This window comes from Ascaphus truei, unplaced genomic scaffold (genome assembly GCF_040206685.1).
Source record: "Ascaphus truei isolate aAscTru1 unplaced genomic scaffold, aAscTru1.hap1 HAP1_SCAFFOLD_809, whole genome shotgun sequence".
In the NCBI taxonomy this organism is placed as follows: Eukaryota; Metazoa; Chordata; class Amphibia; order Anura; family Ascaphidae; genus Ascaphus; species Ascaphus truei.
In genome coordinates, this window is record NW_027457144.1 from 118586 (window position 1) to 138309 (window position 19724).

The 19724-nt window shown below is 53.8% G+C and overlaps 1 protein-coding gene across 2 annotated transcripts in view; it reads left to right on the forward strand.

The window, feature by feature from the left end:
* Positions 1–19724, forward strand: part of BCL7C (BAF chromatin remodeling complex subunit BCL7C) — a 79469-nt gene that overhangs the window by 25405 nt on the left and 34340 nt on the right. For both annotated transcript variants that reach the window (XM_075584926.1, XM_075584927.1), the window contains exons 2-3: positions 9954–10032; positions 10112–10214. In XM_075584926.1, coding sequence (XP_075441041.1) covers positions 9954–10032; positions 10112–10214 — 182 coding nt within the window. The remainder of the gene's footprint in view (positions 1–9953; positions 10033–10111; positions 10215–19724) is intronic.

The following is a 19724-nucleotide window of genomic DNA, read 5'->3' on the forward strand; positions in this document are numbered from 1 at the left end:
GTAAGTTTGGGCATGTCCCTGTTTCTTGTATGCTGGGTTAAGCCCATTTTCCTTACCCTTGTTTTCCTGGTCTGCCTGAAACTTGTAACAATTTCTTTTAAAATGACCTGGTTTATTACAGTAAAAACACACACACTCCTGATTTTGTGCATTATCAGCAGATTGATTTCTCTGATTGTTCCAACCCTGCCCTTTTCCCTGAGAGCCTTTGAACCCCCCACGGTTAGCAGATCTACCTCTTGATGCTACATAAGATACTTGACCAAATCCTTCATCCTCAAAACATTGATAAGCAAAGACTTTGGCTGCTTCCATGCCCTTATTTTGAAAAAGCATGCGAGCCTCCAAAATCTGTGATGCAGCATGATCCACATTAGGTGAGTCAAATGCTCTAAACTTTACTACATCTGATAACCCCTGAATTTTACTGACAAATTCAATAACACATTGCTTATCATCATCTTTTGTCATTTTAGCAGGATCTTTGCTATTTATTAAACACCATGCCTTAGTCCACATACTAGCACAAACTCTCATGTCATCCTCTTTATTTATTTTAAAAGAGTCCAGAACATTAGGGAGCAGTCTCTCAACTCCCGTAGCACTCTGTACTACCAATAGCAATCTTTGAGTCTCAGAAGGGAAAATGTTTTTTAACACTTCATCATCATCTCCTTTTCCCCACTGTGCCTCATCATCTTGCAAAATTTGATTTTGTATCATGGTTTCAAATTTAGATTTTACCCATGAACTAAGGGCAGCTGGTAACCAAATTAACAACATTTTGTATGCATCAACATTGTCAAACCCTCTTTTTGTTATTTCTCCTTCAAAAATACCACAATTGTAAAATGGACCTTTTTTCTCATCATACTTAGGAAAGTCTTTTACCAACTTGGACATTTTTAGATTGTCCAGATTAGAAGAGCCTGTCACAGTATGCAAATGATTGGACAAATCAGATTTTAGCAAATCCCAATTAACTTTTTCTTCTGCATACTTAGTACCTTCTAACACTTGTATTCCCTGTGATAGAGGATCAGTAACTTTCCACAATACCTCAGTGCGGTCTATTAAATCACCCACACTGCGAATAGTGTCTTTTTGAACCTCTTGCAATTTTTCAGCATCGTCACTCAAAGCTCGCACTGCTGCCCGCAGCAGATCAACAGTGAGGCGATTCTGACCAAGAGCTTCTTTTAATGGTCCTACACGCTCTTTCATTTTTTGTACCTGAGGTGACTCCTCAGCAGATTCTGAAGTACCTGTCTCAACTGTTTCAATAACAGTCACATTATCCAAAATCTGATCTAGGTTGTCAATGGCATTTACTATTTTACTCATTAAATCAGACATTTGATTATAAGCAGGTACTCTTGGAGTACTGAGTCTAGACAAGCGAGGCATAGATTGTGGACCACGTGGTGTAGACATATTTAAAGTACTGTTCGTGGTAACACCCATTATTGCCCCCATCAATATATCCCTCTTGTCTTTAGACTGAGTACATACAATACAACCATCACTTTCCTTTTTATAACACTCTTGCATTGCATTTGAAGTATCTATAAAACCTTTTGCTAACAAGCCTACTTTCTTTTCATCTTTAAACATTTCAAATTTTCTCCCTTCTACTTCTTTAATTCCATCTAAGACAAACAACATAAAATCATCCCAAATATCCAAAGGATTACCCCCAGAGATGTTGGTATCCAAAGAATATTTGGAGGCTTTTCTCTTAAGCCAGTCCATCTTCAAACGATAATCAATATATGGACTAAAAAACTTTAAATTTGATTATCGTGACTACCCTCCTTCAGTATGTAAGTAACGAATAACGTACCGTTACAGGGGTTCTGAAGTGGAAGCGTGCACTCCTCCACTATATAGCACCCCTTTTTCTTCTGTATCTTTGCTCAAGAGACACCCCGCCTTATTCCGGGCCCAAATGAAGTAACCAGGCGACCTTGGGTTGCTGATTTGTCTCTTTCCTTGGTCTTTGTACTTCACAAAATAACAAGACGTCTTTCCTTTATCCTCACGGTATACCGAATCTTCCTCCTGAACTGGAACCAATTTCCTTGAATGAAGTCTTTCAATTCCGGATCTTCATGGGCGAAGTTTACAGACTAGGAATAAGGTTTATGGAAACCCTCTCTCGTTTTGGGAGACACGATAACTCTCACCTTTTTATTCCTTTTAGCTGTTAGTCCGCGCCCGCTGCATTCTCCACCATTATGTTACAAAAGTTTCTTCTTCAGAAAATCAGGACTCAGTTTCAGTTCAAATATATCAGCAGTTTATTCTTCAATCAGCTTTCAATCTTCAATAAGCTTTTACATAGCAAAGATACATACATACTCTTACTTGTCAGTTCAAAATACAGAAGGGTAGTAGTTTAAACTACATTACCCATGATTCTTATACTTTTCTGAACAAAGAACTCATCAATCAATGTCTCTTTCTCTCCTGATTAAACAGACTGATTTCCTCAGGAGGTAAAAACCCCTAGGGACCTTCTGCTGGCAGGGATATATATATCACAGAACAGACAGGACCCCGAGACACTGATACCTACATACTGTTTATACAATTATAACCATATGTGAACTCTGATGTCCAAGCTGACCATGAGCCTTTCATAAAAGTAGCATGTTGAACTTATAACATGTTAACCTGTTGGGTGCTGAATATATATAATACATGTGTATATACTTGTATTGCTATTCTACTTTTAATACAGAAAATATATAACTAAACTTATTTCATCAGGAGTGAGGAGGGGGGAAGTGAGAGGTCATGGGGTGAGGAGAGGGGAAGTGAGAGAGCACGGGGTGAGGAGGGGGAAGTGAGAGGTAATGGGGTGAGGAGAGGGGAAGTGAGAGAGCACGGGGTGAGGAGGGGGGAAGTGAGAGGTCATGGGGTGAGGAGAGGGGAAGTGAGAGAGCATGGGGTGAGGAGGGGGGAAGTGAGAGAGCACGGGGTGAGGAGAGGGGAAGTGAGAGAGCACGGGGTGAGGAGGGGGAGTGAGAACGGGGTGAGGACGGTGTAGTGAGAGAGTATGGGGTGAGGAGGGGGGAAGTGAGAGGTCATGGGGTGAGGAGAGGGGAAGTGAGAGGTCATGGGGTGAGGAGGGGGGAAGTGAGAGGTCATGGGGTGAGGAGAGGGTAGTAAGAGGGAATGCGGGAGGGTGACAGCGGGTGACACAGGTCTCTCTCACAGGGAGAAGCATTGGGTGACAGTGGGTGACACAGGTCTCTCTCACACAGGGAGAAGCGCTGGGTGACAGTGGGTGACACAGGTCTCTCTCTCACAGGGAGAAGCGCTGGGTGACAGTGGGTGACACAGGTCTCTCTCACAGGGAGAAGCGTTGGGTGACAGTGGGTGACACAGGTCTCTCTCTCACAGGGAGAAGCGTTGGGTGACAGTGGGTGACACAGGTCTCTCTCACAGGGAGAAGCGCTGGGTGACAGTGGGTGACACAGGTCTCTCTCACAGGGAGAAGCGCTGGGTGACAGTGGGTGACACAGGTCTCTCTCACAGGGAGACGCGTTGGGTGACAGTGGGTGACACAGGTCTCTCTCTCTCACAGGGAGAAGCGCTGGGTGACAGTGGGTGACACAGGTCTCTCTCACATGATGAAGCGTTGGGTGACAGTGGGTGACAGGTCTCTCACAGGGAGAAGCGTTGGGTGACAGTGGGTGACACAGGTCTCTCTCTCACAGGGAGAAGTGTTGGGTGACAGTGGGTGACACAGGTCTCTCTCTCAAAGGGAGAAGCGTTGGGTGACAGTGGGTGACACAGGTCTCTCTCTCTCTCACAGGGAGAAGCGCTAGGTGACAGTGGGTGACACAGGTCTCTCTCTCTCACAGGGAGAAGCGCTGGGTGACATTGGGTGACACAGGTCTCTCTCAAAGGGAGAAGCACTGAGTGACAGTGGGTGACACAGGTCTCTCACAGGGAGAAGCGCTGGGTGACAGTGGGTGACACAGGTCTCTCTCTCACAGGGAGAAGCGTTGGGTGACAGTGGGTGACACAGGTCTCTCACAGGGAGAAGCGCTGGGTGACAGTGGGTGACACAGGTCTCTCTCACAGGGAGAAGCATTGGGTGACAGTGGGTGACACAGGTCTCTCTCACACAGGGAGAAGCGTTGGGTGACAGTGGGTGACACAGGTCTCTCTCACAGGGAGAAGCGTTGGGTGACAGTGGGTGACACAGGTCTCTCTCACAGGGAGAAGTGCTGGGTGACAGTGGGTGACACAGGTCTCTCTCTCACAGGGAGAAGCGCTGGGTGACAGTGGGTGACACAGGTCTCTCTCACAGGGAGAAGCGCTGGGTGACAGTGGGTGATACAGGTCTCTCTCACAGGGAGACGCGTTGGGTGACAGTGGGTGACACAGGTCTCTCTCTCTCACAGGGAGAAGCGCTGGGTGACAGTGGGTGACACAGGTCTCTCTCACAGGGAGAAGTGCTGGGTGACAGTGGGTGACACAGGTCTCTCTCACATGGAGAAGCGTTGGGTGACAGTGGGTGACAGGTCTCTCACAGGGAGAAGCGTTGGGTGACAGTGGGTGACACAGGTCTCTCACTCACAGGGAGAAGCGTTTGTGACAGTGGGTGACACAGGTCTCTCTCAAAGGGAGAAGCGTTGGGTGACAGTGGGTGACACAGGTCTCTCTCTCACAGGGAGAAGCGCTAGGTGACAGTGGGTGACACAGGTCTCTCTCTCTCACAGGGAGAAGCGTTGGGTGACAGTGGGTGACACAGGTCTCTCTCACAGGGAGAAGCGCTGAGTGACAGTGGGTGACACAGGTCTCTCTCACAGGGAGAAGCGCTGAGTGACAGTGGGTGACACAGGTCTCTCTCACAGGGATAAGCGCGGGGTGACAGTGGGTGACACAGGTCTCTCTCTCACAGGGAGAAGCGTTGGGTGACAGTGGGTGACACAGGTCTCTCTCTCACAGGGAGAAGCGCTAGGTGACAGTGGGTGACACAGGTCTCTCTCTCTCACAGGGAGAAGCAGTGGGTGACACAGGTCTCTCACAGGGAGAAGCGCTGAGTGACAGTGGGTGACACAGGTCTCTCTCACAGGGAGAAGCGCTGAGTGACAGTGGGTGACACAGGTCTCTCTCACAGGGATAAGCGCGGGGTGACAGTGGGTGACACAGGTCTCTCTCTCACAGGGAGAAGCGTTGGGTGACAGTGGGTGACACATGTCTCTCTCACAGGGAGAAGCGCTGGGTGACAGTGGGTGACACAGGTCTCTCTCTCACGGAGAAGCGCTGGGTGACAGTGGGTGACACAGGTCTCTCTCTCTCACAGGGAGAAGCGCTGGGTGACAGTGGGTGACACAGGTCTCTCTCTCACAGGGAGAAGCGCTGGGTGACAGTGGGTGGCACAGGTATCTCTCACAGGGAGAAGCGCTGGGTGACACAGGTCTCTCTCTCACAGGGAGAAGCGCTGGGTGACAGTGGGTGACACAGGTCTCTCTCTCACGGAGAAGCGCTGGGTGACAGCGGGTGACACAGGTCTCTCTCTCACAGGGAGAAGCGTTGGGTGACCGTGGGTGACACAGGTCTCTCTCTCACAGGGAGAAGTGCTGGGTGACAGTGGGTGACACAGGTCTCTCTCTCACAGGGAGAAGCGCTGGGTGACATTGGGTGACACAGGTCTCTCACAGGGAGAAGCGCTGGGTGACAGTGGGTGACACAGGTCTCTCTCTCTCACAGGGAGAAGCGTTGGGTGACAGTGGGTGACACAGGTCTCTCTCACAGGGAGAAGCGTTGGGTGACAGTGGGTGACACAGGTCTCTCTCTCTCACAGGGAGAAGCGTTGGGTGACAGTGGGTGACACAGGTCTCTCTCTCACAGGGAGAAAGGTTGGGTGACAGTGGGTGACACAGGTCTCTCTCTCTCTCACAGGGAGAAGTGCTGGGTGACAGTGGGTGACACAGGTCTCTCTCACAGGGAGAAGTGCTGGGTGACAGTGGGTGACACAGGTCTCTCTCACAGGGAGAAGCGCTGGGTGACAGTGGGTGACACAGGTCTCTCTCTCTCACAGGGAGAAGTGCTGGGTGACAGTGGGTGACACAGGTCTCTCACGGAGAAGTGCTGGGTGACAGTGGGTGACACAGGTCTCTCTCACAGGGAGAAGTGCTGGGTGACAGTGGGTGACACAGGTCTCTCTCACAGGGAGAAGCGCTGGGTGACAGTGGGTGACACAGGTCTCTCTCTCACAGGGAGAAGCGCTGGGTGACAGTGGGTGGCACAGGTATCTCTCACAGGGAGAAGCGCTGGGTGACAGTGGGTGACACAGGTCTCTCTCTCACAGGGAGAAGCGCTGGGTGACAGTGGGTGACACAGGTCTCTCTCACAGGGAGAAGCGCTGGGTGACAGTGGGTGACACAGGTCTCTCTCTCACAGGGAGAAGCGCTGGGTGACAGTGGGTGACACAGGTCTCTCTCTCTCACAGGGAGAAGTGCTGGGTGACAGTGGGTGACACAGGTCTCTCACGGAGAAGTGCTGGGTGACAGTGGGTGACACAGGTCTCTCTCACAGGGAGAAGTGCTGGGTGACAGTGGGTGACACAGGTCTCTCTCTCACATGGAGAAGCGCTGGGTGACAGTGGGTGACACAGGTCTCTCTCTCACAGGGAGAAGCGCTGGGTGACAGCGGGTGACACAGGTCTCTCTCTCTCACAGGGAGAAGCGTTGGGTGACCGTGGGTGACACAGGTCTCTCTCTCACAGGGAGAAGTGCTGGGTGACAGTGGGTGACACAGGTCTCTCTCTCACAGGGAGAAGCGCTGGGTGACATTGGGTGACACAGGTCTCTCACAGGGAGAAGCGCTGGGTGACAGTGGGTGACACAGGTCTCTCTCTCTCACAGGGAGAAGCGCTGGGTGACAGTGGGTGACACAGGTCTCTCTCTCACAGGGAGAAGTGCTGGGTGACAGTGGGTAACACAGGTCTCTCTCACAGGGAGAAGCGCTGGGTGACAGTGGGTGACACAGGTCTCTCTCTCTCACATGGAGAAGCACTGGGTGACAGTGGGTGACACAGGTCTCTCTCTCACAGGGAGAAGCGCTGGGTGACAGCGGGTGACACAGGTCTCTCTCTCTCACAGGGAGAAGCGTTGGGTGACCGTGGGTGACACAGGTCTCTCTCTCACAGGGAGAAGTGCTGGGTGACAGTGGGTGACACAGGTCTCTCTCTCACAGGGAGAAGCGCTGGGTGACATTGGGTGACACAGGTCTCTCACAGGGAGAAGCGCTGGGTGACAGTGGGTGACACAGGTCTCTCTCTCTCACAGGGAGAAGCGTTGGGTGACAGTGGGTGACACAGGTCTCTCTCACAGGGAGAAGCGTTGGGTGACAGTGGGTGACACAGGTCTCTCTCTCTCTCACAGGGAGAAGTGCTGGGTGACAGTGGGTGACACAGGTCTCTCTCACAGGGAGAAGCGCTGGGTGACAGTGGGTGACACAGGTCTCTCTCTCTCTCACAGGCAGAAGCGTTGGCTGACAGTGGGTGACACATGTCTCTCTCTCACAGGGAGAAGCGTTGGGTGACAGTGGGTGACACAGGTCTCTCTCTCACAGGGAGAAGCGTGGGGTGACAGTGGGTGACACAGGTCTCTCTCACAGGGAGAAGTGCTGGGTGACAGTGGGTGACACAGGTCTCTCTCTCTCACAGGGAGAAGTGCTGGGTGACAGTGGGTGACACAGGTCTCTCACAGGGAGAAGTGCTGGGTGACAGTGGGTAACACAGGTCTCTCTCACAGGGAGAAGCGCTGGGTGACAGTGGGTGACACAGGTCTCTCTCTCTCACAGGGAGAAGTGCTGGGTGACAGTGGGTGACACAGGTCTCTCTCACAGGGAGAAGCGCTGGGTGACAGTGGGTGACACAGGTCTCTCTCTCTCACAGGGAGAAGCGTTGGGTGACAGTGGGTGACACAGGTCTCTCTCACAGGGAGAAGCGTTGGGTGACAGTGGGTGACACAGGTCTCTCTCTCTCTCACAGGGAGAAGTGCTGGGTGACAGTGGGTGACACAGGTCTCTCTCACAGGGAGAAGCGCTGGGTGACAGTGGGTGACACAGGTCTCTCTCTCTCTCACAGGCAGAAGCGTTGGCTGACAGTGGGTGACACATGTCTCTCTCTCACAGGGAGAAGCGTTGGGTGACAGTGGGTGACACAGGTCTCTCTCTCACAGGGAGAAGCGTGGGGTGACAGTGGGTGACACAGGTCTCTCTCACAGGGAGAAGTGCTGGGTGACAGTGGGTGACACAGGTCTCTCTCTCTCACAGGGAGAAGTGCTGGGTGACAGTGGGTGACACAGGTCTCTCACAGGGAGAAGTGCTGGGTGACAGTGGGTGACACAGGTCTCTCTCACAGGGAGAAGCGCTGGGTGACAGTGGGTGACACAGGTCTCTCTCTCTCACAGGGAGAAGTGCTGGGTGACAGTGGGTGACACAGGTCTCTCACGGAGAAGTGTTGGGTGACAGTGGGTGACACAGGTCTCTCACACAGGGATGATTCAGGTAGCCACAAGTGTAGAGATGCAGCGCACAGCAAAGAACTGGATCCGCGGGACAGCCGCAGTTTGATAAAAATAAAGTTCTTTATTGAAAACACATGGTGCAGACAGGAATGGGTGCAGGAAAAAAGCCTCTGTCTCTAACGCGTTTCACTATATTTGAACAATGTTCTTCTACCTGCTCTCACACAGGGAGAAGCGTTGGGTGACAGTGGGTGACACAGGTCTCTCTCTCTCACAGGGAGAAGCGTTGGGTGACAGTGGGTGACACAGGTCTCTCACAGGGAGAAGCGTTGGGTGACAGTGGGTGACACAGGTCTCTCTCTCTCACAGGGAGAAGCGTTGGGTGACAGTGGGTGACACAGGTCTCTCTCTCACAGGGAGAAGCGTTGGGTGACTGGGTGACACAGGTCTCTCTCTCACAGGGAGAAGCGTTGGGTGACAGTGGGTGACACAGGTCTCTCTCTCACAGTGAGAAGCGTTGGGTGACAGTGGGTGACACAGGTCTCTCTCTCTCACAGGGAGAAGCGTTGGATGACAGTGGGTGACACAGGTCTCTCTCTCACACAGGGAGAAGCGTTGGGTGACTGTGGGTGACACAGGTCTCTCTCTCACAGGGAGAAGCGTTGGGTGACAGTGGGTGACACAGGTCTCTCTCTCACAGTGAGAAGCGTTGGGTGACAGTGGGTGACACAGGTCTCTCTCTCTCACAGGGAGAAGCGTTGGGTGACAGTGGGTGACACAGGTCTCTCTCTCACAGGGAGAAGCGTTGGGTGACAGTGGGTGACACAGGTCTCTCTCTCTCACAGGGAGAAGCGTTGGGTGACAGTGGGTGACACAGGTCTCTCTCTCACAGGGAGAAGCGTTGGGTGACAGTGGGTGACACAGGTCTCTCTCTCACAGGGAGAAGCGTTGGGTGACAGTGGGTGACACAGGTCTCTCTCTCACAGTGAGAAGCGTTGGGTGACAGTGGGTGACACAGGTCTCTCTCTCTCACAGGGAGAAGCGTTGGGTGACTGTGGGTGACACAGGTCTCTCTCTCACAGGGAGAAGCGTTGGGTGACAGTGGGTGACACAGGTCTCTCTCTCACAGTGAGAAGCGTTGGGTGACAGTGGGTGACACAGGTCTCTCTCTCACAGTGAGAAGCGTTGGGTGACAGTGGGTGACACAGGTCTCTCTCTCACAGTGAGAAGCGTTGGGTGACAGTGGGTGACACAGGTCTCTCTCTCACAGGGAGAAGCGTTGGGTGACAGTGGGTGACACAGGTCTCTCTCTCTCACAGGGAGAAGCGTTGGGTGACAGTGGGTGACACAGGTCTCTCTCTCACAGTGAGAAGCGTTGGGTGACAGTGGGTGACAGGTCTCTCTCACAGTGAGAAGCGCTGGGTGACAGTGGGTGACACAGGTCTCTCTCTCTCACAGGGAGAAGCGTTGGGTGACAGTGGGTGACACCTCGCTCCGGATATATAAGTGGGTGCCTGTGGTCGATCCCAGAGATGAGGTGAGTGTGTAGGGGCCGTTCTGCCTCGTCCTCTCCAGGGGCTCGCAGAGTATTGCACTATTAACCCTCTCCTTCCCAGGAAAAGCAGCGGCAGACACTCGCAGACCGGCAGAAGGCGAGAGAGAGGCGCCGGGCGCAGAGCCGCAGGAAGAGCCACGCTCTGCTAATGCTGGAGATCAACGGTGAGACGGCGTGTCGGTGCCGGTGCTGTACCGGTACTGTGCACACGTGTGTAACACTGCCTGCCGGGCTCACTAGAGAATTTACACGGGATAGCCTATATATTCGGCTGCCTCAGGGTGTTACCTTACCAGGGTGCGGTGTCCGTGCAGCTGGGTGGTGATGGAGAATGAATGGGCGCCAGGAACATTGCAGTTATGAACATACAAGATAACCTATTCCTCATTGTTATACTTTCCTAATATCTTCTGGGTCCATGCTTGTGCTTCCCCTTTATATTTTTTGTCAATGAGACCGTGGGTACTGTAACTTCCTCTGACCATCTTTCAGTGGGCACCTTTCTATTGGGACCTACCTTATACTCCCCTGGGATACTCACAGCGGGAGGGTGTCACATTATACTCCCCTGGGATACTCACAGCGGGAGGGTGTCACATTATACTCCCCTGGGATACTCACAGCGGGAGGGTGTCACATTATACTCCCCTGGGATACTCACAGTGGGGGGGTGTCACATTATACTCCCCTGGGATACTCACAGCGGGAGGGTGTCACATTATACTCCCCTGGGATACTCACAGCGGGAGGGTGCCACATTATACTCCCCTGGGATACTCACAGCCGGAGGGTGTCACATTATACTCCCCTGGGATACTCACAGCGGGAGGGTGTCACATTATACTCCCCTGGGATACTCACAGCGGGAGGGTGTCACATTATACTCCCCTGGGATACTCACAGCGGGAGGGTGTCACATTATACTCCCCTGGGATACTCACAGCGGGAGGGTGTCACATTATACTCCCCTGGGATACTCACAGTGGGAGGGTGCCACATTATACTCCCCTGGGATACTCACAGCGGGAGGGTGCCACATTATACTCCCCTGGGATACTCACAGCGGGAGGGTGTCACATTATACTCCCCCGGGATACTCACAGCGGGAGGGTGTCACATTATACTCCCCTGGGATACTCACAGCGGGAGGGTGTCACATTATACTCCCTGGGATACTCACAGCCGGAGGGTGTCACATTATACTCCCCTGGGATACTCACAGCGGGAGGGTGTCACATTATACTCCCCTGGGATACTCACAGCCGGAGGGTGCCACATTATACTCCCCTGGGATACTCACAGCGGGAGGGTGTCACATTATACTCCCCTGGGATACTCACAGCGGGAGGGTGTCACATTATACTCCCCTGGGATACTCACAGCGGGAGGGTGCCACATTATACTCCCCTGGGATACTCACAGCGGGAGGGTGTCACATTATACTCCCCTGGGATACTCACAGCGGGAGGGTGCCACATTATACTCCCCTGGGATACTCACAGCGGGAGGGTGTCACATTATACTCCCCTGGGATACTCACAGCGGGAGGGTGTCACATTATACTCCCCTGGGATACTCACAGCGGGAGGGTGCCACATTATACTCCCCTGGGATACTCACAGCGGGAGGGTGTCACATTATACTCCCCTGGGATACTCACAGCGGGAGGGTGTCACATTATACTCCACTGGGATACTCACAGCGGGAGGGTGCCACATTATACTCCCCTGGGACACTCACAGCGGGAGGGTGCCACATTATACTCCCCTGGGATACTCACAGCGGGAGGGTGTCACATTATACTCCCCTGGGATACTCACAGCGGGAGGGTGCCACATTATACTCCCCTGGGATACTCACAGCGGGAGGGTGCCACATTATACTCCCCTGGGATACTCACAGCGGGAGGGTGTCACATTATACTCCCCTGGGATACTCACAGCGGGAGGGTGTCACATTATACTCCCCTGGGATACTCACAGCGGGAGGGTGTCACATTATACTCCCCTGGGATACTCACAGTGGGAGGGTGCCACATTATACTCCCCTGGGACACTCACAGCGGGAGGGTGTCACATTATACTCCCCTGGGATACTCACAGCGTGAGGGTGTCACATTATCCTCCCCTGGGATACTCACAGCGGGAGGGTGCCACATTATACTCCCCTGGGATACTCACAGCGGGAGGGTGTCACATTATACTCCCCTGGGATACTCACAGCCGGAGGGTGTCACATTATACTCCCCTGGGATACTCACAGCGGGAGGGTGTCACATTATACTCCCCTGGGATACTCACAGCGGGAGGGTGTCACATTATACTCCCCTGGGATACTCACAGTGGGAGGGTGCCACATTATACTCCCCTGGGATACTCACAGCGGGAGGGTGTCACATTATACTCCCCTGGGATACTCACAGCGGGAGGGTGTCACATTATACTCCCCTGGGATACTCACAGTGGGAGGGTGCCACATTATACTCCCCTGGGATACTCACAGCCGGAGGGTGTCACATTATACTCCCCTGGGATACTCACAGCGGGAGGGTGCCACATTATACTCCCCTGGGATACTCACAGCGGGAGGGTGTCACATTATACTCCCCTGGGATACTCACAGCGGGAGGGTGTCACATTATACTCCCCTGGGATACTCACAGCGGGAGGGTGTCACATTATACTCCCCTGGGATACTCACAGCGGGAGGGTGTCACATTATACTCCCCTAGGATACTCACAGCGGGAGGGTGCCACATTATACTCCCCTGGGATACTCACAGCGGGAGGGTGCCACATTATACTCCCCTGGGATACTCACAGCGGGAGGGTGTCACATTATACTCCCCTGGGATACTCACAGCTGGAGGGTGCCACATTATACTCCCCTGGGATACTCACAGCGGGAGGGTGCCACATTATACTCCCCTGGGATACTCACAGCGGGAGGGTGTCACATTATACTCCCCTGGGATACTCACAGCCGGAGGGTGCCACATTATACTCCCCTGGGAAACTCACAGCGGGAGGGTGCCACATTATACTCCCCTGGGATACTCACAGCCGGAGGGTGTCACATTATACTCCCCTGGGATACTCACAGCGGGAGGGTGTCACATTATCCTCCCCTGGGATACTCACAGCGGGAGGGTGCCACATTATACTCCCCTGGGATACTCACAGCGGGAGGGTGCCACATTATACTCCCCTGGGATACTCACAGCGTGAGGGTGTCACATTATCCTCCCCTGGGATACTCACAGCGGGAGGGTGCCACATTATACTCCCCTGGGATACTCACAGCCTGAGGGTGTCACATTATACTCCCCTGGGATACTCACAGCGGGAGGGTGTCACATTATACTCCCCTGGGATACTCACAGCGGGAGGGTGTCACATTATACTCCCTGGGATACTCACAGCGGGAGGGTGCCACATTATACTCCCCTGGGATACTCACAGCGGGAGGGTGTCACATTATACTCCCCTGGGATACTCACAGCGGGAGGTTGCTACATTATACTCCCCTGGGATACTCACAGCGGGAGGGTGTCACATTATACTCCCCTGGGATACTCACAGCGGGAGGGTGCCACATTATACTCCCCTGGGATACTCACAGCGGGAGGGTGTCACATTATACTCCCCTGGGATACTCACAGCGTGAGGGTGTCACATTATCCTCCCCTGGGATACTCACAGCGGGAGGGTGTCACATTATACTCCCCTGGGATACTCACAGCGGGAGGGTGCCACATTATACTCCCCTGGGATACTCACAGCGGGAGGGTGTCACATTATACTCCCCTGGGATACTCACAGCGGGAGGGTGCCACATTATACTCCCCTGGGATACTCACAGCGGGAGGGTGTCACATTATACTCCCCTGGGATACTCACAGCGGGAGGGTGTCACATTATACTCCCCTGGGATACTCACAGCGGGAGGGTGTCACATTATACTCCCCTGGGATACTCACAGCGGGAGGGTGTCACATTATACTCCCCTGGGATACTCACAGTGGGAGGGTGCCACATTATACTCCCCTGGGATACTCACAGCGGGAGGGTGTCACATTATACTCCCCTGGGATACTCACAGCGGGAGGGTGTCACATTATACTCCCCTGGGATACTCACAGCGGGAGGGTGTCACATTATACTCCCCTGGGATACTCACAGCGGGAGGGTGCCACATTATACTCCCCTGGGATACTCACAGCGGGAGGGTGCCACATTATACTCCCCTGGGATACTCACAGCGGGAGGGTGTCACATTATACTCCCCTGGGATACTCATAGCTGGAGGGTGTCACATTATACTCCCCTGGGATACTCACAGCGGGAGGGTGCCACATTATACTCCCCTGATACTCACAGCGGGAGGGTGCCACATTATACTCCCCTGGGATACTCACAGCGGGAGGGTGTCACATTATACTCCCCTGGGATACTCACAGCGGGAGGGTGTCACATTATTCTCCCCTGGGATACTCACAGCGGGAGGGTGTCACATTATACTCCCCTGGGATACTCACAGCGGGAGGGTGCCACATTATACTCCCCTGATACTCACAGCCGGAGGGTGTCACATTATACTCCCCTGGGATACTCACAGCGTGAGGGTGTCACATTATACTCCCCTGGGATACTCACAGCGGGAGGGTGTCACATTATACTCCCCTGGGATACTCACAGCGGGGGGTGTCACATTATACTCCCCTGGGATACTCACAGCGGGAGGGTGTCACATTATACTCCCCTGGGATACTCACAGCGGGAGGGTGTCACATTATACTCCCCTGGGATACTCACAGCCGGAGGGTGTCACATTATACTCCCCTGGGATACTCACAGCGGGAGGGTGTCACATTATACTCCCCTGGGATACTCACAGCGGGAGGGTGTCACATTATACTCCCCTGGGATACTCACAGCGGGAGGGTGCCACATTATACTCCACTGGGATACTCACAGCGGGAGGGTGCCACATTATACTCCCCTGATACTCACAGCCGGAGGGTGTCACATTATACTCCCCTGGGATACTCACAGCCGGAGGGTGTCACATTATACTCCCCTGGGATACTCACAGCCGGAGGGTGTCACATTATACTCCCCTGGGATACTCACAGCGGGAGGGTGTCACATTATACTCCCCTGGGATACTCACAGCGGGAGGGTGTCACATTATACTCCCCTGGGATACTCACAGCGGGAGGGTGTCACATTATACTCCCCTGGGATACTCACAGCGGGAGGGTGCCACATTATACTCCCCTGATACTCACAGCCGGAGGGTGTCACATTATACTCCCCTGGGATACTCACAGCCGGAGGGTGTCACATTATACTCCCCTGGGATACTCACAGCGTGAGGGTGTCACATTATACTCCCCTGGGATACTCACAGCGGGAGGGTGTCACATTATACTCCCCTGGGATACTCACAGCGGGGGGTGTCACATTATACTCCCCTGGGATACTCACAGCCGGAGGGTGTCACATTATACTCCCCTGGGATACTCACAGCCGGAGGGTGTCACATTATACTCCCCTGGGATACTCACAGCGGGAGGGTGTCACATTATACTCCCTGGGATACTCACAGCGGGAGGGTGTCACATTATACTCCCCTGGGATACTCACAGCGGGAGGGTGCCACATTATACTCCCCTGGGATACTCACAGCGGGAGGGTGCCACATTATACTCCCCTGGGATACTCACAGCGGGAGGGTGTCACATTATACTCCCCTGGGATACTCATAGCGGGAGGGTGCCACATTATACTCCCCTGGGATACTCACAGCGGGAGGGTGTCACATTATACTCCCCTGGGATACTCACAGCGGGAGGGTGTCACATTATACTCCCCTGGGATACTCACAGCGGGAGGGTGTCACATTATACTCCCCTGGGATACTCACAGTGGGAGGGTGTCACAATATACTCCCCTGGGATACTCACAGCCGGAGGGTGTCACATTATACTCCCCTGGGATACTCACAGCGGGAGGGTGTCACATTATACTCCCCTGGGATACTCACAGCGGGAGGGTGTCACATTATACTGACCTGGGATACTCACAGCGGGAGGGTGTCACATTATACTCCCCTGGGATACTCACAGCGGGAGGGTGTCACATTATACTCCCCTGGGATACTCACAGCGGGAGGGTGTCACATTATACTCCCCTGGGATACTCACAGCGGGAGGGTGCCACATTATCCTCCCCTGGGATACTCACAGCCGGAGGGTGTCACATTATACTCCCCTGGGATACTCACAGCGGGAGGGTGTCACATTATACTCCCCTGGGATACTCACAGCGGGAGGGTGTCACATTATACTCCCCTGGGATACTCACAGCGGGAGGGTGTCACATTATACTCCCCTGGGATACTCACAGCGGGAGGGTGCCACATTATACTCCCCTGGGATACTCACAGCCGGAGGGTGTCACATTATACTCCCCTGGGATACTCACAGCGGGAGGGTGCCACATTATACTCCCCTGGGATACTCACAGCGGGAGGGTGTCACATTATACTCCCCTGGGATACTCACAGCGGGAGGGTGTCACATTATACTCCCCTGGGATACTCACAGCGGGAGGGTGTCACATTATACTCCCCTGGGATACTCACAGCGGGAGGGTGTCACATTATACTCCCCTGGGATACTCACAGCGGGAGGGTGTCACATTATACTCCCCTGGGATACTCACAGCGGGAGGGTGCCACATTATACTCCCCTGGGATACTCACAGCGGGAGGGTGTCACATTATACTCCCCTGGGATACTCACAGCGGGAGGGTGTCACATTATACTCCCCTGGGATACTCACAGCGGGAGGGTGTCACATTATACTCCCCTGGGATACTCACAGCGGGAGGGTGTCACATTATACTCCCCTGGGATACTCACAGCGGGAGGGTGCCACATTATACTCCCCTGGGATACTCACAGCGGGAGGGTGTCACATTATACTCCCCTGGGATACTCACAGCCGGAGGGTGCCACATTATACTCCCCTGGGATACTCACAGCGGGAGGGTGTCACATTATACTCCCCTGGGATACTCACAGCGGGAGGGTGTCACATTATACTCCCCTGGGATACTCACAGCCGGAGGGTGCCACATTATACTCCCCTGGGATACTCACAGCGGGAGGGTGTCACATTATACTCCCCTGGGATACTCACAGCGGGAGGGTGCCACATTATACTCCCCTGGGATACTCACAGCGGGAGGGTGCCACATTATACTCCCCTGGGATACTCACAGCGGGAGGGTGCCACATTATCCTCCCCTGGGATACTCACAGCCGGAGGGTGCCACATTATACTCCCCTGGGATACTCACAGTGGGGGGGTGTCACATTATACTCCCCTGGGATACTCACAGCGGGAGGGTGCCACATTATACTCCCCTGGGATACTCACAGCGGGAGGGTGCCACATTATCCTCCCCTGGGATACTCACAGCGGGAGGGTGTCACATTATACTCCCCTGGGATACTCACAGCGGGAGGGTGTCACATTATACTCCCCTGGGATACTCACAGCGGGAGGGTGTCACATTATACTCCCCTGGGATACTCACAGCGGGAGGGTGTCACATTATACTCCCCTGGGATACTCACAGCCGGAGGGTGTCACATTATACTCCCCTGGGATACTCACAGCCGGAGGGTGCCACATTATACTCCCCTGGGATACTCACAGCCGGAGGGTGTCACATTATACTCCCCTGGGATACTCACAGCGGGAGGGTGTCACATTATACTCCCCTGGGATACTCACAGCGGGAGGGTGTCACATTATACTCCCCTGGGATACTCACAGCGGGAGGGTGCCACATTATCCTCCCCTGGGATACTCACAGCGGGAGGGTGTCACATTATACTCCCCTGGGATACTCACAGCGGGAGGGTGTCACATTATACTCCCCTGGGATACTCACAGCGGGAGGGTGTCACATTATACTCCCCTGGGATACTCACAGCGGGAGGGTGCCACATTATACTCCCCTGGGATACTCACAGCGGGAGGGTGTCACATTATACTCCCCTGGGATACTCACAGCCGGAGGGTGTCACATTATACTCCCCTGGGATACTCACAGCCGGAGGGTGTCACATTATACTCCCCTGGGATACTCACAGCGGGAGGGTGTCACATTATACTCCCCTGGGATACTCACAGCGGGAGGGTGTCACATTATACTCCCCTGGGATACTCACAGCGGGAGGGTGCCACATTATACTCCCCTGGGATACTCACAGCGGGAGGGTGTCACATTATACTCCCCTGGGATACTCACAGCGGGAGGGTGCCACATTATACTCCCCTGGGATACTCACAGCGGGAGGGTGCCACATTATACTCCCCTGGGATACTCACAGCGGGAGGGTGTCACATTATACTCCCCTGGGATACTCACAGCCGGAGGGTGTCACATTATACTCCCCTGGGATACTCACAGCGGGAGGGTGTCACATTATACTCCCCTGGGATACTCACAGCGGGAGGGTGTCACATTATACTCCCCTGGGATACTCAGCCGGAGGGTGTCACATTATACTCCCCTGGGATACTCACAGCGGGAGGGTGTCACATTATACTCCCCTGGGATACTCACAGCGGGAGGGTGCCACATTATACTCCCCTGGGATACTCACAGCGGGAGGGTGTCACATTATACTCCCCTGGGATACTCACAGCGGGAGGGTGTCACATTATACTCCCCTGGGATACTCACAGCGGGAGGGTGTCACATTATACTCCCCTGGGATACTCACAGCGGGAGGGTGTCACATTATACTCCCCTGGGATACTCACAGCGGGAGGGTGTCACATTATACTCCCCTGGGATACTCACAGCGGGAGGGTGCCACATTATACTCCCCTGGGATACTCACAGCGGGAGGGTGTCACATTATACTCCCCTGGGATACTCACAGCGGGAGGGTGTCACATTATACTCCCCTGGGATACTCACAGCGGGAGGGTGTCACATTATACTCCCCTGGGATACTCACAGCGGGAGGGTGTCACATTATACTCCCCTGGGATACTCACAGCGGGAGGGTGCCACATTATACTCCCCTGGGATACTCACAGCGGGAGGGTGTCACATTATACTCCCCTGGGATACTCACAGCGGGAGGGTGTCACATTATACTCCCCTGGGATACTCACAGCGGGAGGGTGTCACATTATACTCCCCTGGGATACTCACAGCGGGAGGGTGCCACATTATACTCCCTGGGATACTCACAGCGGGAGGGTGCCACATTATACTCCCCTGGGATACTCACAGCGGGAGGGTGTCACATTATACTCCCCTGGGATACTCACAGCGGGAGGGTGTCACATTATACTCCCCTGGGATACTCACAGCTGGAGGGTGTCACATTATACTCCCCTGGGATACTCACAGCGGGAGGGTGTCACATTATACTCCCCTGGGATACTCACAGCGGGAGGGTGTCACATTATACTCCCCTGGGATACTCACAGCCGGAGGGTGTCACATTATACTCCCCTGGGATACTCACAGCGGGAGGGTGTCACATTATACTCCCCTGGGATACTCACAGCGGGAGGGTGTCACATTATACTCCCCTGGGATACTCACAGCGGGAGGGTGTCACATTATACTCCCCT